The sequence below is a fragment of the Diadema antillarum genome, unplaced genomic scaffold (genome assembly GCF_040938485.1).
Source record: "Diadema antillarum isolate AM-2024a unplaced genomic scaffold, OU_Dant_1.0 scf00000136, whole genome shotgun sequence".
NCBI lineage: Eukaryota > Metazoa > Echinodermata > Echinoidea > Diadematoida > Diadematidae > Diadema > Diadema antillarum.
Genome location: NW_027271025.1, coordinates 163,723 through 183,418, shown reverse-complemented (window position 1 = coordinate 183,418; position 19,696 = coordinate 163,723). Strand labels below are relative to the sequence as shown.

At 39.2% G+C, this 19,696-nt stretch overlaps 1 protein-coding gene across 1 annotated transcript in view; it reads left to right on the top strand.

The window, feature by feature from the left end:
• Positions 1 to 19,696, top strand: part of LOC139720991 (protein turtle homolog B-like) — a 107,879-nt gene that overhangs the window by 68,034 nt on the left and 20,149 nt on the right. The window contains exons 11-15 of the mRNA XM_071632321.1: positions 1,160 to 1,311; positions 2,830 to 2,981; positions 5,933 to 6,050; positions 12,673 to 12,842; positions 15,737 to 15,857. Coding sequence (XP_071488422.1) covers positions 1,160 to 1,311; positions 2,830 to 2,981; positions 5,933 to 6,050; positions 12,673 to 12,842; positions 15,737 to 15,857 — 713 coding nt within the window. The remainder of the gene's footprint in view (positions 1 to 1,159; positions 1,312 to 2,829; positions 2,982 to 5,932; positions 6,051 to 12,672; positions 12,843 to 15,736; positions 15,858 to 19,696) is intronic.

Sequence of the window (19,696 nt, the reverse complement as noted above, 5' to 3'; positions counted from 1 at the left end):
GTCTCAGGCTCAATGAACTCTACCTTAATATCACCATGAGTTTGGCTTTGTGGTGTAAGTTTACAATTCAGCCATCATAACAATTCAAACATTATGAACAAATATTGTTTTCATAATGTTACAAAAGTCATCAATATTTGATAGAGCAGTGACTGTCAAGATTACAATAGTCATTTCCATGACATCAAGCTGTGTAAATTATGTCCTCATGTGAGTTTACCAGTCCATGTTCAGTATGAGCTTAGAATTAATCTTGGTGTTGGACTATGAGAAATTATATTCCACATACTAAGAATCTTGCTATAGGATTGGTCAAGAGCTGATCACGTGATAGAGCGTAGTTTTGCCCATCACATCACCTGAGAAGAACTAGGTCACTTGATAGTACACAGTGCAACGCACTTTCCCTTCAGTGTCGCGCGGTGCGCGCAGCAAATTCATTGTTTTGTCATCTATAAAGACAGCTGTTTGTTTTGCTTATCTCTGGCAGTCCATACAGTCTTAACGCGAGATGAGTACGCGCGAAATAAAAGTGCGTTGCACTGTGGACTATCATTTAACTAGGTCACTTGATAGCACACAGTGCAACACACTTTCACTTCAGTGCCGAGCGGTGCGCGTAGCAAATTCATTGTTTTGTCATCTACGCGCACACGTAGCCTAAGCCCTAATGATACCTAAAGACAGCTAAAACGGTTTCAGATGTGGGATAAAATGGGAATTTCTAGGACCCTTGATGTGGATTATAAAGCAAATAATCAACTTTTAGTTTCAGGCAATGAGACAAACTATCACTTCCTTGGCGATCTGAATGTGTACGCTATCTTTCCTCAGCTGCGCTTCGGAAAGATAGCTACATCCAGATCGCCTCGGAAGTGATAGTTTGTCCCATCACCTTCACCAACGTTGATTATTTTCTTACTATTCTAAACATTGACACAGAGTGCAGAAGTCACTAATTCTCAGCAGTTGATTGTTTATCATTTGCTCTACATAGAATAGAAGCAGAATCACAATGGGGAAATGTAAAGGATCCAGCACTTGATATGAGACAGTAAAAATTGGGCAATAGAGCCAAACACTGTGAAGAATGAACCAAGACATGTAGTTTTATCGCACTCTCTCCCTCTCTCTCTCTCTCTCTCTGCTTGTCATGCAGCAACCCTTCCTGTAAGGTAATGTTGATGAACAACACACTGTATCTCCTGAGGGTCTCCACTGAGGATGTTGGGACCTACACCTGTCGTGCCACAGAGCTAGGCAAAGAAAACCCAGAAGTCATTGAAGCTGAAACCACAGTTTTACTTGCTGGTGAGGTTCATGTCTCTAGAAAAAGGACTTCCGTTACATTTAATTGTTTCCAGTCCAGTTTGACAGTCTTTATGTTCCCCTGTCATTATGTAAGTCATTGTTCATTGACTGCTCCACTTCACTGTCATTTGAATGAAATATGAAAATGTGAATTAATGCAAGAATCAATATAGTATGATTTCATTGTTTGTTTTGAGTATGTTTAAAGCACAGAAACTGTGCAGAACCTAGGATTTATGTCTCAAAGATAAGGGCAATGTCAGTTAGCAACTATGTGTGTTTGTACGGCATTTGTGATACGAGGCAGGCTGAGAATCTCATCAATTATGATTTTAATATCTGCAAGAAAGTCTTGAAGTTTTCATGCTAATATTCTCAGAGTAAGGAAAATTTCATTGTGAACATTATGGGGCATTGCAATTTGCAATTTTGTCTTGTTGCAAGAACGGGAGCCCAAGGTATATACATCAGGATGTTCTTAGTATACTATTATGAATGTAGACTTTGAACATTGCTCCAGTGCATGAGAAAGTACAGTGTACTGATGATGCTGAGTTAATGGAGTAATGATGAGCAACCATAAAAAATGGCATTCTCCACTTTATTTCATCCAGCTGGTAAAATCTGTATTTTGAATCTGCCTCTTTAGATATGTCATACATTGCCCCTGAGGTGACAAGACTTCTTGTCTCAATTAGCATGCATCAAAAATCCTAGCTCAATTTGAATATCAAAAATTTTGATTTGAGTATTAAAACAGAATACTTATTAAAGGGATCGTACAGTTTTGGTTGAGACCTAATTTCAGGTTTCTAACATTTTTCGATGAGATAATGAGAAACCTCTCATGAAATATGAAAGAGCACGTAATTCTATGAGGAATTCAACATTTATTTGATAAAAATTGGTTTTGAAATGGCTGAGATATCCAAAAAAGAGCAATTCTAATAAAGTGTGGGACCACACTTTATTACGATCGCTTTGTTTCACTTTGTTTTTGGATGTTTCAGTCATTCCAAACCCGATTTTTATCAAATAAACTTTGAATTCCTCTTAAAATGGTATGCTCTGTACTGTATCATAAGTGTTTTCTTGGTACACTATGTATCTCGCAAAAAGTTAAAAGCCCAATTCTCATCTCCACCAATACTGTGCTATCCCTTTAATGTAACCAAAACAATTTTCCCACCTTATTTGACTTCAACATTAATGTTGTTATGCAAAAATGTTGCAAAAGTAAAAGAGTCTTTTTGCTCTCTGGAGAGTCCATGACATTCAGATGTCACAGAGAGGATACCCAACAGTAGTTGTCTACCATTGTAGTAAGTGTGACCGGATAGCATTTTTTGGAGATGCCATGAAGGTGATATCTGATAGTGAAGTTATCATTTCTTCTCTACATCATCATGCCTTTTATTATTTTTTTCCAAGGGTTTTCATCCACCTCCAGATACTTTGCTTTCATGCCTTGTTTTTGTTTTGGTAATGTGATGCTAAATATGTTTTATATTCTTCCAGAGCCTGTTGTGATTTACCCGCGACTCAAAGCCACGTATGAGGGAGATGAAGGCAAGGCATTGTCGCTTGAATGTAAGGCAAGAGGGAGCCCTCCCCCTGTAGTTGAGTGGATATACAGGGGCCTGCACTTACTCAATGACTCTCACAGGATGGTAAGCTGTAGTTCCTTCATTAGTCAATTGCAGTGATGACACTGCAGTTCATCAAAATATTTGAGATTGATTTCACCTATTTAAATGACTGTTCTGCAATATAAGGGCCACAAAATTATTTGCAGGGCAGTGAAAATGCTGCATTTACAATGTCTGAAACATCTGAAAGCACAATGAATTGCTCCAGAACTTCCTTGGAATTACATCTGTGAACCTGCTGATCATACCTCCCTGCATACACATTGCAGTAAATGAAGTACATTGGTGTAAAAAGTTTGCTAAGGTACTGCTGCATTAATACATAGGGCAAAGATCCATCTTTACAGTACCACAAGTCTCCAATGCAAAGCTGTGTGTGGCATGTGGTTGTCCAAGTGATGGGTGCATGCTACACATGTGTAAAAGTTTGTAGGGGTGTGGTTACATGGTACTCACATATCTGGTCATGAAGTTGAACCTTTACCTCACCCTAGCTGTGTGTTGAAACTTTAGTGCTTGACTTGTTGGTGTAGTGAATTTCAGTTACAGAGTAAGGCTGGCAGCAAATTGGAGATGGCTAAGCCCAAAGAAAATGAGGTTGATGAATTGGTAGAGAAACTTATCACGAGTCTAACCAATGTGTTACCAGGAGGTAGACTGACCCATTTGTAAGCACTAAAATGTTCAGGTTTTCTTGGAGACCTACCACTGCTGGGGAACTTCCTCAAGCACAATGGCTAGACAGAGTTGGTATTTATTGTGTCCAATGTGACATCCCTGTCAGTCAAAAAGCGCAGGTCATTTTGAATCACTTTGATGGAGATGCTCGTCAAGAGGTCAAAGGTCACTCTGCCTATTCCTCAGATTTCAAGTCCTTATTGAAATTGTTGAAACACTTAGTATCTTGGCTCTAAAGAGACATTGCAGTTGCTGTAAAAGAGTTATGTGTGCAGCACAAGGGGGAATCCTTCAACCAATTTTCAATGACCCTGATATGTGTTTATGGTGCATTATAAGTGTAACTCCTGCAAATGGTCAGAAGCAAAACATTTAAAGAGCTGCGATATTCATCTCTCCTGCGATATTCATCTTTCATTGATGAGGATTGTTGCCGGAGCAAGCAGCCTTGCTCTATGCTACAACTTGCTTATCCTGGCAAGAGTTTCTTGCCATGCATTAGACTTGTTTGATCAGTATAATAGCAAGCGACCAAAGGCCAGACAGACTTTTGTAAGTGAAATGTCAGTAGAAGATAGGCCATTAGAAACTGAGGCTGCTGTTTTACATGCTGAACAAGATGTGAAAGATCAGTTGGCTTCATCAGCAAGCAACATTGAGCCAGTGCATGCAATAGCAGCAGGAACAAATTGTGGAATTAATGGTGGCACAGAAGCCGCAGCCTCAGGTTCTGATGGACTGGCAAGAAGGAAGCATGTACCAAATTGCTTCTACTGTGGTAAGCCAGTTCACATTTTGGCAAAATGCAGGCCTTTGAACAGGCAAAATATGAGTCACAGAAATCTGATGATTTAAACGCCAATCCTTGTGTTTAGGGTTAAAAAGAGACAAGTGATAAATCCCGTTCATTATGAAATTAAAAACACAAACTTACTAAACCATATGCCTTATGAATATAAAGCTCTACTAAATCAATATGCAATGTTTTGCTGCAGTGATCGCTTTTGCTGTAAACATGAAATATGCAGTGTGAATGTATCCTATCATCAGAACATTATCAGCCTACAAGACGAGGAATAGGAGATGGACTGTGCAGTTTCACCGTTTTGTAAAATTGACATCTTTAATGAGTGTGTGTGTTTGTGTCTGGTCGGCCTGTCTTTAAAAAAGTGTTCCTTTTTTTATGCCTCCGCCAACGAAGTGGCCGGAGGCATTATGTTTTCGGGTCATCCGTCCGTCCGTACGTCCGTCCCATTTTGTTTTTTTCGATATCTCAAGAACCGTGTGGTGGTTTTACATCAATTTGGTATGAGGGTATATCCTGGGGGGATAATACTTTGTTTGGATTTAAGGGTCACGGGGTCAAAGGTCAAAGATCACAGGTTATTTTGTGGAAAAAAGGTTGAAAATTCATGTTTTTCTCCATATCTCGCAAAGGGTTCAAGGTATCTTCATGGAACTTAGTATATATGCTTGTTCCAATGGGCAGTGATTATCTAGGGAAGTTGGGGGGTCATGGTTCAAAGGTCAGGGGGTCAAAGGTCAAGGTCAACTCCTCAAAATATCACTACTTTCCTTATATTTTATGCAATGCCTGAAGGGTTTTTTTTTTTTAAACTTGATGTATGCATGTATTACCCGATATATATTCTGTGGGAAATTTCTTGCCAAAAGGTCAAAAGGTCAAAGGTCAAGTGAAAGGGTTGAATTGCACTTTTTCCTCCATATCTCAAAAGTAACTCAAGGTATCATCATGAAACTTACATATTTATGCATGTTCAACCTAACAGTGATTCTCTTTGGAACTGTGAGGTCAAAGGTCAAAGGCCAGGTTTAGATAATGCTATTTTCCCATTTGATACTGAAATTATACTTTTCTCAATACCTTGAAAATTACTCAATGCATAAACTTGTAAAAGAGTCAAAAGTCAAGTAAAAATCATCAGTTCCCCAAATACCTGCGCTCTGACATTTTAATCATTCATCCAATTGAACCAAGTTGTAGGAAAGTGAACATTCAGCACATTTGTGGCAAACCTGTCATTTTAATATTTTGCCAATTGTGTGAAACTGTCATCACACATTGTCAAGACATTGTACTATAGACCTATTAGGAGAACCATGCATTATGGCAGAGGCATATCAGTCGCCGTAGCGATATATCTAGTTTTCACATTTACTCAATATTTTACCAACACAACATGGTGTCACTCACTTCTATAGCATTTTGAATTTCCATTGCTCTGTATCCAGTCTTATTTTGTGAGTTTTTTCATCACCCCCCCCTCCCACAGATTTCTGGTGGAACCATCAAATTCAAGCGACTTCTTGTTAGAGACAGTGGTCACTACTTGTGTCTTGCCAGCAATAACATCACAGAGGCACGTCAAGAAGTGAGAATTCGGGTAAACTGTGAGTACCACTTTCTATCATTTGATACTTTATTGGACCCAAGGCCCACTCAAGATATTGTGATTTCTGTTGTCCATTAATTTTTGTCTTTGTTAGATATTAACAAAGCTGTACATAAAAATAATCATTCTTAGGGGATATGAGGTTAGTCAGATGGTGCTAATGGCTGCATTTGGAGCTAGGGACGAGGTCCCCAAGGACCAGAATTTGAGTCACATTCTAAAATCTTCTCCATATTTACAAGTATTAAATCAGGTCATATCTTGAGCAATGGATATGTATTTAAAGTCCACTTGGAGTGGGACTGGAGGAAATGCATGTAGACTGAACACAATCAATGTGGTATTTAGTAACCCGATGTACTGAGAGTGAGCTATCACTTGGTCTACTCCCATGTTGTCTGATACCTGTTTAGTCTCAACCCACATTGTCTAAAACTGTTTCATCGACAATTAGTTCGTAATAATGATAATAATAATAATAATAATAATGAGTAATTTCTTTTATATCCCATGTGTAAAGTTTCTTGAAATATAATTGTACCGAACACAAAAAGGGGTAGTTTTACTGGAACTCTACACGCAGCTGAATGCGGTGCAAAGACTTACTATCTAGCGTGATATAGTACATTTGGGAATCCACGATTTGCACGCAATCGAGATTCTGTGATCGATATCTAAATTTCTCACATTAAAATGTATGCAGTGTGCCTAGTAATGATACTGCAGACAGTAGCTAGCTAGCGCGGTGCAGTATGTGCCGATGGCATCACAGTAATCTTTGGTGTGATGGCGTGTGTGTGTGATCAATGCAATTCAGCTCAGTTGACAAAGTGACTGCTTCAAGTAACAGAGGAATTTCATAAATTGCAGCAGAAACACAACATATCAGGTACGGTTTAGGAATTATTTTAGGAAGCTAAGACCAATTCTAAAGATGATCTGGATAACGTAGCCACTGTAGACCTATACTTCTAGTCCTAGACCTCCTCTTGCAGTTCTAAGCTGTAGGCCTGTACCTCGAGTCTGAGGAATCAACTATGGTGAATACCGTATACGTGTATCGTACGGTGGCCTATTAGGGCCTACATTACACAGCAGTGTCGTTCGCTACATGCTGAATGCACTGCTGCACTGCCACGGCCTATAGAACTAACGTTTAAGCCTACATGTTTCCAAAAGGGGACTGTTGCGACACGGATTGTTGCGACACGGATTGTCGCCCCTACACGGATTGTCGCCCCCGTCACGGATTGTCGCCTGGCGACAATCCGTGACGAGGGCTGGCGGCACGGATTGTCGCCCGCCCTCGAAGCACATTTTGCTTCGTAATATCGTTCTGGACATAATCATTGAAATACTAACACATAACTTACATGGCTACATCCATGCAAACATGCCATGTAAAAAGTCATGGTGAGGTTTCAAGGAAGTGTGTATGTGCGCGTGCACATGATAATTTAGTGTCCGTTTGTGCGTGTGTGTGTGTGTGTGTGTGTGTGTGTGTGTGTGTGTGATGGAAGAATGTGTTTATTATGTTAGTTTTTTTGCGTATGTGTTTTTTAGCTGCGCGTGGGGAGGGATACCTAGTAAGCTGTTGCTGGCATAAACGTTGATAATGATTTTATCAGCAGCTTTGAATTTGATGAGTTTGTTTGGCAGATTTGTATATGAATTCGGAGTGGAGCTTGCGTGCGGGCGGATGCTGCTTTTCTGCATACGGTCCATTATGTCTTATTTATCAACATTGGGAAATCGTTTCATCAGGAAGGAATGTGGTATCGGTTCGGGTGTGCGTCGGTATGTGGGAAGGGGGTTACATTTCGTTATTGCAAAAGTTTGTTATTCTGAAGGCTCATTCGTCCGAACGCTCAGGAGGGGGTGGTCGGGGTTTTTTTTTATGACTGATTTCATTCCAGATTTGTGTAATGTATTTGTGTTTTTTTTATGTATATGCCCTTGTAAGTAAGAAGGTGTTACATGATCCAAACCAACATATTCAAGTAATATAGGTTTGGTAGGGCCATACATGTAAAAACTTTCTCGTGAAGAAATTATTAGTAGGGTTGGTCTATAATCAAGTTATCTATGTTGAAGTGAGATTATTTGTGGTATAAATTGACAAATGGATTTGTTTGTGTTTCGAATTTCCATTTGTAACTTTTTTTTTTTTCATGTTGCACCCAGAATGGGTCGATTTATGAATGATTTGAATGAAATCAATAAATATCAAGGAAAAAAGTGTTGAGTTGGTTTATTTGCATTATGAGGATTTGTTTAAGTGTTTGTTGGTGTTTGTTTGTATTACGTATGTATAAAGCGGTGTGCAATGGCAGTTCGTTTGTGCTAAAATCAACTAACGGATTGACAAATTTTTACGGCGTGTGAAAATTATTCGCTCATGCATGAAGCATGCCAAACCTATTCTGGGACAAAGAATAGTGGTATGGACATTATAGTTTATAAGACTGATGGAAGAAAATGACTGCAGTGAAAAATGAACAAAGACAAATAACATTTGGGGAGGTACCTCCCTCGTATGTATTTTCTCTCGGTCTCTCTCTCGCCTAGCCCGCCTCACCGCTGATATTGGTTGACACACCCATACTATTTTTAGATCAACGCTGGTGTGAATTCTTTAAACACGTGCTCATACACTCTGAAGGCGTTTGTATTGCCACAGTAGCGCCACTATATTCCTCATACACACGCAAGCATACAGGCACACGTATACACACAAACAAACCACTACCACTATACAACCACCACACAAGCACAGTTCCTACATATTGTATTGTTATACTCCAAACACACACACATACACACACACACACACACACACACACACACATACCCATCACACCAAAGCTTAACACCGGAGGAACCACCCCGAGCCCGGGGCGACAATCCGTGTCGCAACAAATTTTTTGCCAACACGGATTGTCGCCTTCGAGGTCAAAAACTGGGAACTGCACAAGCGTCACGGATTGTCGCCAGGCGACAATCCGTGACGGGGGCGACAATCCGTGCCGCCAGCGCCTGTCACGGATTGTCGCCCCGAGCAGGAGGCGACAATCCGTGTCGCGACAGGGACCTTGCCATCACTCTAGTAAAATGCTCGAGATGGATATAAAACAAATATTGACTGCTTTCTATAGGGTCATGGTAAAACTATTTGCCCTCAGTGATTTCTCAACAGTGCCATGCATAGTACTGTTGAGAAATCACCTCGATACAAATAGTTTTACCATCCCCCTCTGAAGCAGTCAATATTTGTATGATATAGTGCTATATCTAGTCACAAACTACTCAGAGAGCTTGCTGCTCTCTCCAGATAATGTTCAAGAAAATAGAAAATAGAAAGGGTACAAAAAATAGTGCAATACAATACAGTGCAATTATACCATCAATACAATGACAGTGCCTGAGAAGAAATGAAGAAACAACTAATTATATGATTGAGCAAAAAAATATGCCTTCTAGTAAAGTAACCATCTATATACAAAAGTGTAGTTCAGCTAGTAACCATTTAGTCCAATTCCACTTAGACTTATTGCCAGTTTGTCTACTTACTAGATGAGCTGTAATATCCATAATTTGGTCTATTACCACATTGTCGTATCGCTTGCTCGTCTAATATTCGAATTGTTTGAATTCGCACTTGGGCTCCTACCACTAAGTCTAATATCCACTTCGACATTTTTTCAATTAGTCTAATAACCAGTTGGGCTTCTTATCAAGTAAGTCTACTAACTGCTTGGTCTAATGACCACTTAGTCTAATGTACATTTTGTCCAGTGTTCACATTGGCTAACAACAATGTATACCCAGTGGATTTCAGAATTTGGGCAGTTGCATTTGTCCAATATGGGTCTTCTTGAGATACATGTGGAGTGCAAATCACAGGATGACTAATTTTCTAGAGTCTAGATCAGTGCTTTGATGGTGAGCTAGCAGCTAGTTGTTCGTAAGTTATATGTATTTTCATAGTATATTTTCCTGTGCATGATCATTGTACAACTTTATAATACATGTATTAAAGAGATATACATCCACCGAGGAGGTTGAGAGATTTTCTTTCCACCTCCGTGATGAGGCATTATATCTATAGGCTGGCACATTAGTCTATTAGCCAAATCTCAGGCGGTGAATACACAATTTACACAATGGCACATGCAGGAATAGACAGATGAAATCACAATCTATTTGGTGAATATATCACACAAGAAAGCCCCTTCAATGGCAGCCAAGTCGGTAAGTATTGCATGTATCTTGTCTAGGAAACAAGAGTAGCCCTGTTGAAAATTAGAGCAAGTGAAAGTTAGACTGAAAGGTGATTAGCTGAAACAGTGTTTAGATGAAATGCTAATTAGATGAATCGTCTTGTGTACTAACTTGAAATTTGACACATCAAAATTAGACAAAATGGGAGTTGACTACTTGCCTATCAGACCTAGTGAAATATTGACCGATCAGGCAGTGGACCAAGCATTAATTAGCCAAAGTGTCCATAGGCCAAATGTTAAATAGACAAAATGATTTAAGAGGAACTGACAAGAGACCAAATTATATTACTGTAAACGTCAATATTTTCGCGCGATTAATTTTTCGCGCTGAGCGGCTCGAAAACGTATTCGCGGGTTCTTAAATTCGCGCTCCGCAGCAGGTTACTTTACTGTAGTACACATTAACTGCTTTCATCCAAAGCCTCTGCTACATAGGTGCTACGACAAGCGACGCAGCGAGCGGCTCGACTGCGAGTACAAGCACTCAAATACGTAGTACAGCTGTGACTCTAGTACCGTAGTCACGGGGGACTGTAGCATCGATGCGTGCGGTGCACACATGCATGCTACAGTACACAGCAATGTAGGGTATCGTCTCTTCGCACAGTACTAGTAGCGTAAACATGCCTGTACATTGTACTACGTAGCAGTATCATCGATGAAGCGCACACAATTCATCCCGTTCAAAATGTGCGTAGAAAATTGTGAAGATAAATTCGCGCGTTTTTGAATTCGCGCTAGCCGAGCGTAGCGCGAAATCCGCGAAAATTAATGTACCGCGAAAATTTCCACGTTTACAGTAGATGAAGTGGGAAAGATCCAAGTAGACAAAATGACAGTTAGACCATCTGGTCATTAGATGAAGTGATAATTAGCCAAACTGGGCATTAGACCAAGTAAGGATTAGACAAAATTAATAGTAGACCAAATGAATTTAGCCATAGTGGTATGAGACAAACTGGGAAGTAGACCATCTGATAGTAGAACAAGAGGCAGTAAAACGTACCAATTAAAGAGTCACATTTTGGCTCTCTACAATTAACAGGGTAAACAAATTTGGGTTGTTGTGATTACAAATTAGGATTAAGATTTTCATTTCCTCCTTTTAAGACAAATAGTCACATTTGCACAAAACTCGACATGAATCAAATGGTTTTAGTAGTCTCCTTTGGGATCCAGGGGCAGATTGAAAAAACAAAGAAACAATTGTTAGTTGATTTTAAAAATCTGTAGATGCAATTGAACAACTATGTTATATTACATCAAGGTATTCTTGGAAGATTTTCATATCTTCTCGAAGAGGTACGGTCAAATTTTCACCAACTCTGGCACATGTTATCACTGAAATGACAGAATACATATTTGTACAAAAGGGCACTTTTCTCCGCTTTGGGGCCTCAGGGGCACAATGCACACAAAAGGAGATGATACAAAGCCCCCAAATTATATGTTTGGAATGTTTGCAATTTACCTTCTCTTGAAACTAAAAAGTGACAGAATATGTTTTCTTACAGATGGACACCATGCCCCACACACCTGCAGGAAAATGCCCCCCCCCCCCCATCATCATTAAAAACAAATTTAAGTCTGTGCTCCCATAAAGTCAGCCCCACACTTTGAAAAATATACCCTGCCCCTGAGTGGTACTGATTTGTTCACATTTCTCAAATGGCTCCCACAGGGAACTGGAGATGGGCTCCAAAGGCTCAAGACTGTGTGAAAAAAAAATCAGACCTAGCAAAACTACAATCATGTCATATTACATTCACATGCCCCTTGATGGAGAGGATGTGAATTGTTCAGGACAGCCTACAGTGGTGGCCCAATTTGGCACCAAATTGAGATCCCAGTTCACTGCATCCAAGTATAGATCAAATTTCCAAATCAAGTAGGACACTTGTGGTAATCTATGCAGATGCCTACAAGGCAATGCAGATTTCATGACAGTTCAAGGGGTGGACCTTTTCTGAATTAAGCTTGTCATCATTTTCTTCAAAATGTGTTATCAGATTTGGCAAGAATCATGTCATTGGAGGAGAATTTGAGGTTGTCCAAAATGTGTATGTGTGGTCCCCATGGCGGTCATAAAAAAGGTTGCTGATCCAGTGGTCAGCATACTAAAGAGTTTAATCATCATATCTATATCCAGTAGAACAGATAAACTGAACTTTACATGGGATGCCTTTATGGATATGGTATAGTAGGTACACAGTTTTCTTTAACCGCATATCATCCACAATGAAAGTAAGCATTAAAATGTTTTATGAATTGCTGATATAAGTAACTCTAATAACCTTTGTCTATGCATTACATTAATTTGTTTTTTCATACTCTCAGCTGTACCAGCACTTTTGAATCTGGAACTAGAACCCAAGGGAACTAATGTGAGGTTAGAGTGGAATGTCATTGGAGATGGTGGTTACCCAGTAACCAGCATCAAGTATGAGTACAGAATGATTTCACCCAAGACTGGAAAGTGGTCCATGGGCAAACTGGAGCCAAATATGGTAAGCTTCATACGATGTCCAAAGCAATTTGAACCCTTCATGTATTTTTAAATGCTTTTGTTTTTCAGGTGCAGAGGAGACTGTTGAGAAAATGGGATTGTAAAAAAGTAAAACCTCTTCTAAAGCATTGACAGGATCTGTGCCACAATTACAAATATTCACTTTTATGCTTGCTGATATGAATAAGGAGCATTCTGCAATTTAAACAAGACCTCTGTTTATTTTTAGTTTTTTTGTTTTGTTTTGTTTTTTGTTTTTTACATGAAAGTTTGTGAAAGAACTCTGCAGACACCATTTGATGCCATTCTTGGTTACCACCTGTAGAGGAGAGAAAAAAAGAAGACAGCGCTCTGCCTTGGGGATGGTCTGCCACACACAAACATGCACAGTACACACATATGCTGTAAAAGTGGAAATTTTTGCAGTGTTGACATTTTCATGCAGTTCTTGCAACCAGGAAACTAGTGCAAAAGTAAAAGCATGCAAATATTTCTGCTTGCCACTCACACTGGTTCCAGAAGACGCCCTCACTTACGCAAGTCATCCACACCACTGGCTTCCACCCCAGCTAATCCGGACTCCAATCTCCGGCCATTTCAATTATCTTTCCTCTCTCTCCTACACTATTATCCGTTTCTACTCTACTTATCTTTTCTTCTTCTTTTATTTCTTGCTTCCATACAACTCAACGGTCATTTTCAGGACCACCGTATTAATTTACAGTTTTCTTCACAGGTTTATTTCTCTTGGCTTCTCCCCTCAGGACTACACTTTAACTTTATTTAATCTCTCATTTTGCCTTTCTCCCACAGGAGCCTCTTCAGGATTTAACTGCCATTAATTTTCCTCTCCACAATTTTCTCTCCTCTGCAGCATTTATTTTTAGGATTCACCCAAGCCCCCTCCCCTTTACTTTCTTTACTTTCATTCCCCTTGTTTTCTTTTTCTTCTTCTTCTTCTCTTGGTAATTTTCTCCCCCCCCCCCTTCTCTCAACATAGTCTCATCTAGCTCCCATCGATTTACCTTTCCTCCGCGGGATTATTCATCCTTTCTCCATTGATTCCTCTTTCCTTAGTCCACATTGTTTGTTGACTTTGATATTCTATTTGGTTTCATGAATCTTAACTTCTCTCTCCAAGATTTTCCAAACTTCAATTCCTCCCTCTTCCTCTTCCCTTCCATTTCATCTTTCTCCTCCTAACAATGTCCAAACACCTTACTTTAATTCTCACTCTACTCGTCCTTACCACTCTCTCTGTTCCCTTCTCTACTATCTCCACTAGTGCAACTTCAACTTCCAGCCCATTACTGTCCCTGCTCTTCACATTTTGCCCTCCTTACAACCCCCATATCCCTTCCCTCTTCAATTCTCCTCTTTCTAGGCTCTTCTTCTACCAGGCAACGATCTGGTTAAGGACTACATACACATAGTGTCACCTCAAACCTTTCTCTCTCATATGTTCTAGTAGTCAATGTCTTGATTCCGTGGAGTAAAAAAATATGCAAAACTCATCTTACCGGCTGAGCGCGAAAAAATTACTCACACAAAAATATCCACTTTTACAGTATTCCTCAGGTGTAGGCCCTATACATAGGGGGATCGTGGAGATAAACATCAGAATATTCCAGAGGGATAAATGATGTTGCTGCTTTTCAAATACTTTGTCGTACCAATATACATTTCTATTACTTTTGTATTTACTTTGTGAACCTAATAAGTAACTTGCAAGGACTTGCTGGAAAAGAGTCTTTTTAGCTGAAAGCAAGTTTTTTTCTTACTTCCTTGAATAAATCGATATAATACAAATATAATCAGAACTTGGCATTCACAGAGCAAAAAGTTTGCTCCTCTTTCAATGTGCTGGCAACAATCAATGTGTATGTGTTACACTTTTTATCAGCAAAAAGTATAACAATACACTGGAACATGCTTTGCATCTTTATATGCCTCAACCATGAAGTGTCACCAGAGGCATTATGTTTGTGGGTTGTCTTTCCGTCTGTCCGTCCTGTCTGTCCATCCATCCTGTTCATTGGCAAGCAATTTTGTGGACAGCGTAACTTAAGAACTTTTGAGCTATCTTAATCAAGCTTGGTATAGGTTTGTATGAGTGGACAAAGTCATGCCTAGAGGGCTATGAGGTCATAGCCTTGGAAGGAGAAGGGCTTAGGAGTTGACTTTGCCCATATTTGGGAAAATGTATTGTTTTATATATATATATGTGTCTTATCTGAATGGTTATTCTAGTTTCTTTGTTTTTTCCAATTACAGTGTTACATTATTATTATTGTTATCATTAGCTGGCTTTTATGTAGGCCTTATCATACAGAACTGCATGTCTGTAATTTCCTTGTGACACCTTTACAATTTTGTATATCCTGATAATGACCATTAACTTTTGTCTTTGGTATGTTCTCCCTTTTTTTTTTTACTTCAATAAAAAGACATGGTTGTATGCATTTTGTATTCTTGTTGTATTACTGTAGATTATTTTGTTATTTCTTTGAGAAAAGTGGAAATATGAAAATGAATTGAACTGAAACTGAATTATCTTTAAGCAATATATCATAGACTGTTCACAATTCCCCCACCTACCCACACAAGAAAACAGGTGAATGATGGAGACCCCTCGTGGTTCGCCCCAGGTGACTAGCAATAGTTGGCAAATGGTATCAACCAGGCACATTGTGTGATATGCTTTAGTGAACAGCATGCCTGTACTGATGGAAGTCTCATTGGATTAATTAGCCATTCCATCATGATATGTATGGTACAATTCTGCTGTGGCTACATTAATTTCTCATTAAACTTCCATGTAGAAAACTCATAAAATCACATAGTGATCCCTTTTTACTTGAATTAACTGTAATTTTTTTTTAATTCTCCATGTAGAAAACTTATAAAATCAAAGGTCTGCAGCCCAATTCAACATATGAGATACGCATGTGGGCCACCAACAAACTAGGCAAAGGCACCATCCTGAGGCAAGTCTTTGCTACTTCAGCATCAGGAGGTGAGTCATGCAATCATAATCAGATATTCTAAAATCACTAGCTGTTGATTCCATTGTCATGGAAGCTCATGAAATATGAAATACAGTACTCACTGCTTAATTGGGAGGGGTCTGGAGACAAGTTTTTTTTCCCGTTTAAGCACTGCTCCCGCTTAAGCAGTGACTGATATTGGCCTGTGCAAACCACACAACATGAAGCCCAGTGTGGCCAGCACACTAAACCATGTACAGTTCTCAAACCCATGGGTAACCACAGCAACAAGTATACACATGCTATGACACGTAGACACAAAACGGCGATAAGAAAATACACATCAGTCTCATAATTTGGGCAAAGGTATGCATCATTGGAACAAACCTTCATTCATTTGATCCACAAAATGTAACCCTTAAAGTCACAGTGCCTACCCTATAAATTCATAGAAAAAGGCAGCTACGCTAACTTCTACATGCTGTTATAACATGTTAACAACATGCACATTTCGACAACACTGATTGCACTGATTGTACAAACACATTTTTCTCATACAGTGCACTCCCGTTATAACGAATTATTGTTTATTTATTCGATTATAACAAAATTTCGATACAATGAAAGAAAATTGCTGGTCCCGAGGACTTTGTTATAACAAGAGTCCACTGTATTCTGGCCACACACAAACACACACACTGCATGCATACTATGCATGAACAGGGAGCTCTAGAGTATGAGTCGCACGCAGGGAAGGTGACTCTCCATATCGCACTGAAGGGGTGGTACAGTGTGAGTGCGTGAGTAGAAGCTGACAACGCTTGATAAGATGACTGCCTCTGCACTGCATCTCAGTGCCTATAAACTGCAAATGTTTAGATTGCAGTAGGCACAATCTATTCGGAACTGGTTAGAAAATAATCCTTCTGGCAAGGAAATGAAATCCCTACAATTAATTCTAAGGATTTACTTTTTTTTCTTTTTTAGACATTAATGACAAACAATAGAAGTGTTTCAGCCAGATTTGTCCCGATAAAGCAGTTCATGGTTCTGATTAAGCGGTGGAAATAACACATGGAAGTTTTGTTACATCAGGTTTTGTTGCACTTAAGCGGGTTCCCCTTAAGCGGTTCCCGATTAACGGTTGAGCACTGTATTTCAAAGATTGCAAATGGTTGATTAAGCTTTGTACAATATGTGACCCGCTACAACAAAAAGGTCCTAAAGTCGCGCACGGTCGAAGCCGTGAAAATCGAGTTTGAAGTCAGAGCATCACAATTGGTCAAAACTTACGATTTTCTGATTTTGACATATTATTGGAGTCTGACATGTCTTCTATCATCTGTCGAAATTTTGAAGCAAAACGATGAAAGGAAAGACCCAAAAATAGCGTTTTTCTGGGCCATGTTTTTTGGCGTTTCAATGAAGTAGAAACTGGTTCGAAAATTTGGATTGAGCGCCACAGATAGGCTCCGCCCCTAACAACGACTGGAGTGATCTCATTGGTCAGTTTGCTGCTTGCCGCTAACCGAAGCGTGAAGCTCGCACGCTGCCAAGTCGACTGGAGCGTGCAGGCGGGGTGCGCTATGCCCAGCCGCTTCTCCTGGCATCCTGGTCACTGATTGGTCGGTGAGGAGACCGCCGACGCTGTGATTGAATGAGCATTTTGGGGGTTGCTAGGGTTTACCTTCTATTGTCCGTAGGTGAAAACTAACTTGCGTGTCCCTTGATCGCGACCGCGTCGCAAGGAAAACTTTCAGGGCGCTTTTTTCGAAACGGTGATTTCCCAGACGTCTCGACATGCTCTCTTTTAAACATCGATATCTCCGCAGCCGATTATTTTCATAACATGAGTTATATATCAATTTAAAGCAGAAAGATTAGGGAATATTGTCATGCAATCTTCAAATAATCGACCTCGCCCGACTTTAGGATCATTTTGTTGTAGCGGGTCACATATGATTTAGAAAAACATAACAGAATGATAGGGTAAATGGCTTTTGCACAAAACAATTTAATGTTGATTACAACAACTTTTTGGGAAAATGTGGTCATTGTAGTTAATCACCATTGATATCTTATGCAGCAACAGCAGCATTTAAAAGAAATTGATTTTCACTTATTTTGTCCTTATTGTTATTGTTTGAGCAATTTTCAAATAGCATTCATAAACATTGCCCATTTTTGTATGTGTATATGTTTATATTATCTCTGATTCTGCCATCACTATTAACCACTTTCTCAAGATGGCAGGCTCCTACATTTTTTCCCTCTTTACCTGTAAATAAGTGTATCATCAATTTCTTTGATCTGATAGCATTATGTACAAATACTCATGATTATGTTACTATGTATGTATTGTTTTTTCTCTCTTTTGTTGTCAGATACACGTGATATTGTTTTCATGTATGATTTTCATGAAAAAATGCAGAAATAAAATCAAACTGAAATTGAACTGAAAGTGTGACCAAACTTGGATGGTAGATGTCCCTTGGGGAGTTGAAGGTCACCATAATGTCAAAGGTCACAGACAGGGGTCAACGAACTTTTAGAGCCCAATGTTAATTTTTTTATGGCGCGTTTCGATTATGGCTCATAACTTTTATCCATATATAAACATCCATTTGTGACCAATTTTGGCTGGTAAATGTCCCTTAGGGAGTTGAAGGTCACCACAAGGACAAAGGTCATCGGCGGGGTCAATGAACTTCCGGGAGTTAAAAAAACATTAATTTCTTCTACACGAATGGGTTAGACACATTTTGGCACTTGCCTTGTTTTTAAACAAATCCTCAAATTTTTAGGGGATGTTATTAACTTACATAGGCCTCGGAATCTAGCTTTGAAAGACTTATAATTCACAGGTTTGCATTCATGGAACCAGTGCATAATCAGTAATTCATACAACAAGGTTGTTGATGGTCTCAAAGATTTCTCATATCCCCATGATGATCCATCTAATGGGCCATTCTCCAATAAAGTGTGCAATTACCGTTGTAGAAATGACAAAAATTCAGCATCACAGATTTCACATATTTTTCATCATTTCAGAAACTTCAATCCCTTAGGAATACAAAGCAATCAATGGGTGATTTTTGAGAGCCCATGCTTTTCCTAGAAACATTTCCAAATGTAGAGTCCGTTTTTGCATATTAAAACCAAATATCAGATACGTTACCAGAGGTAGCATCTTACAAAACTGTTGATTGTCTGCCTATTTCTTGCTTTAAAATGGCAATGATAATGTAAAACTACAAGCTTAAACATTTACAAGCATCGTGGAAACATTTTGGAGTCAGCTTTGATCTAATCTGTAATAAGAATGATCGTAATCTATAAAATGAAGGCTAAATAAAAATCAAGAACATGTACATATTTCGGCTTGAAATATGTTGCCCTAATCTAACTTTTTACCTGCATTTGAATTATAACAATAATCTCATTGATTATGTATGCAACTTTATGAACAAGTATTATACTTCTCATAAACAGTCAGTCCGCAGCGTGTGCGATAATGAGGCACGAACGACAATTTTATTCAGAATCACGTCTACGCAGTTTGTGCCCTTGAGACTGACGAGATTTTTTGCAGAGGTCGCAACAACAGCTTTCATAGCTTTCGCAGTGCATTGTTTGACCCAGGATGGTTAGTTAAGTTATAGAGCTGATTATGCTCATTAATTTGATACCTAATTTCCCAATTTTTGATGTCAATATAGTAGTCCATTTTAGCATCAAAGTAAACGATTATTTTGCCAATGTTCAAGAAGCTTTTAGATCATAGTTTGATGTTTTGCTAGTTCCTGACTGGTATTGAAAATAGATCTCCGTAATTTCTTCGATTTCACACTCGTGAAACTTGAGCGAG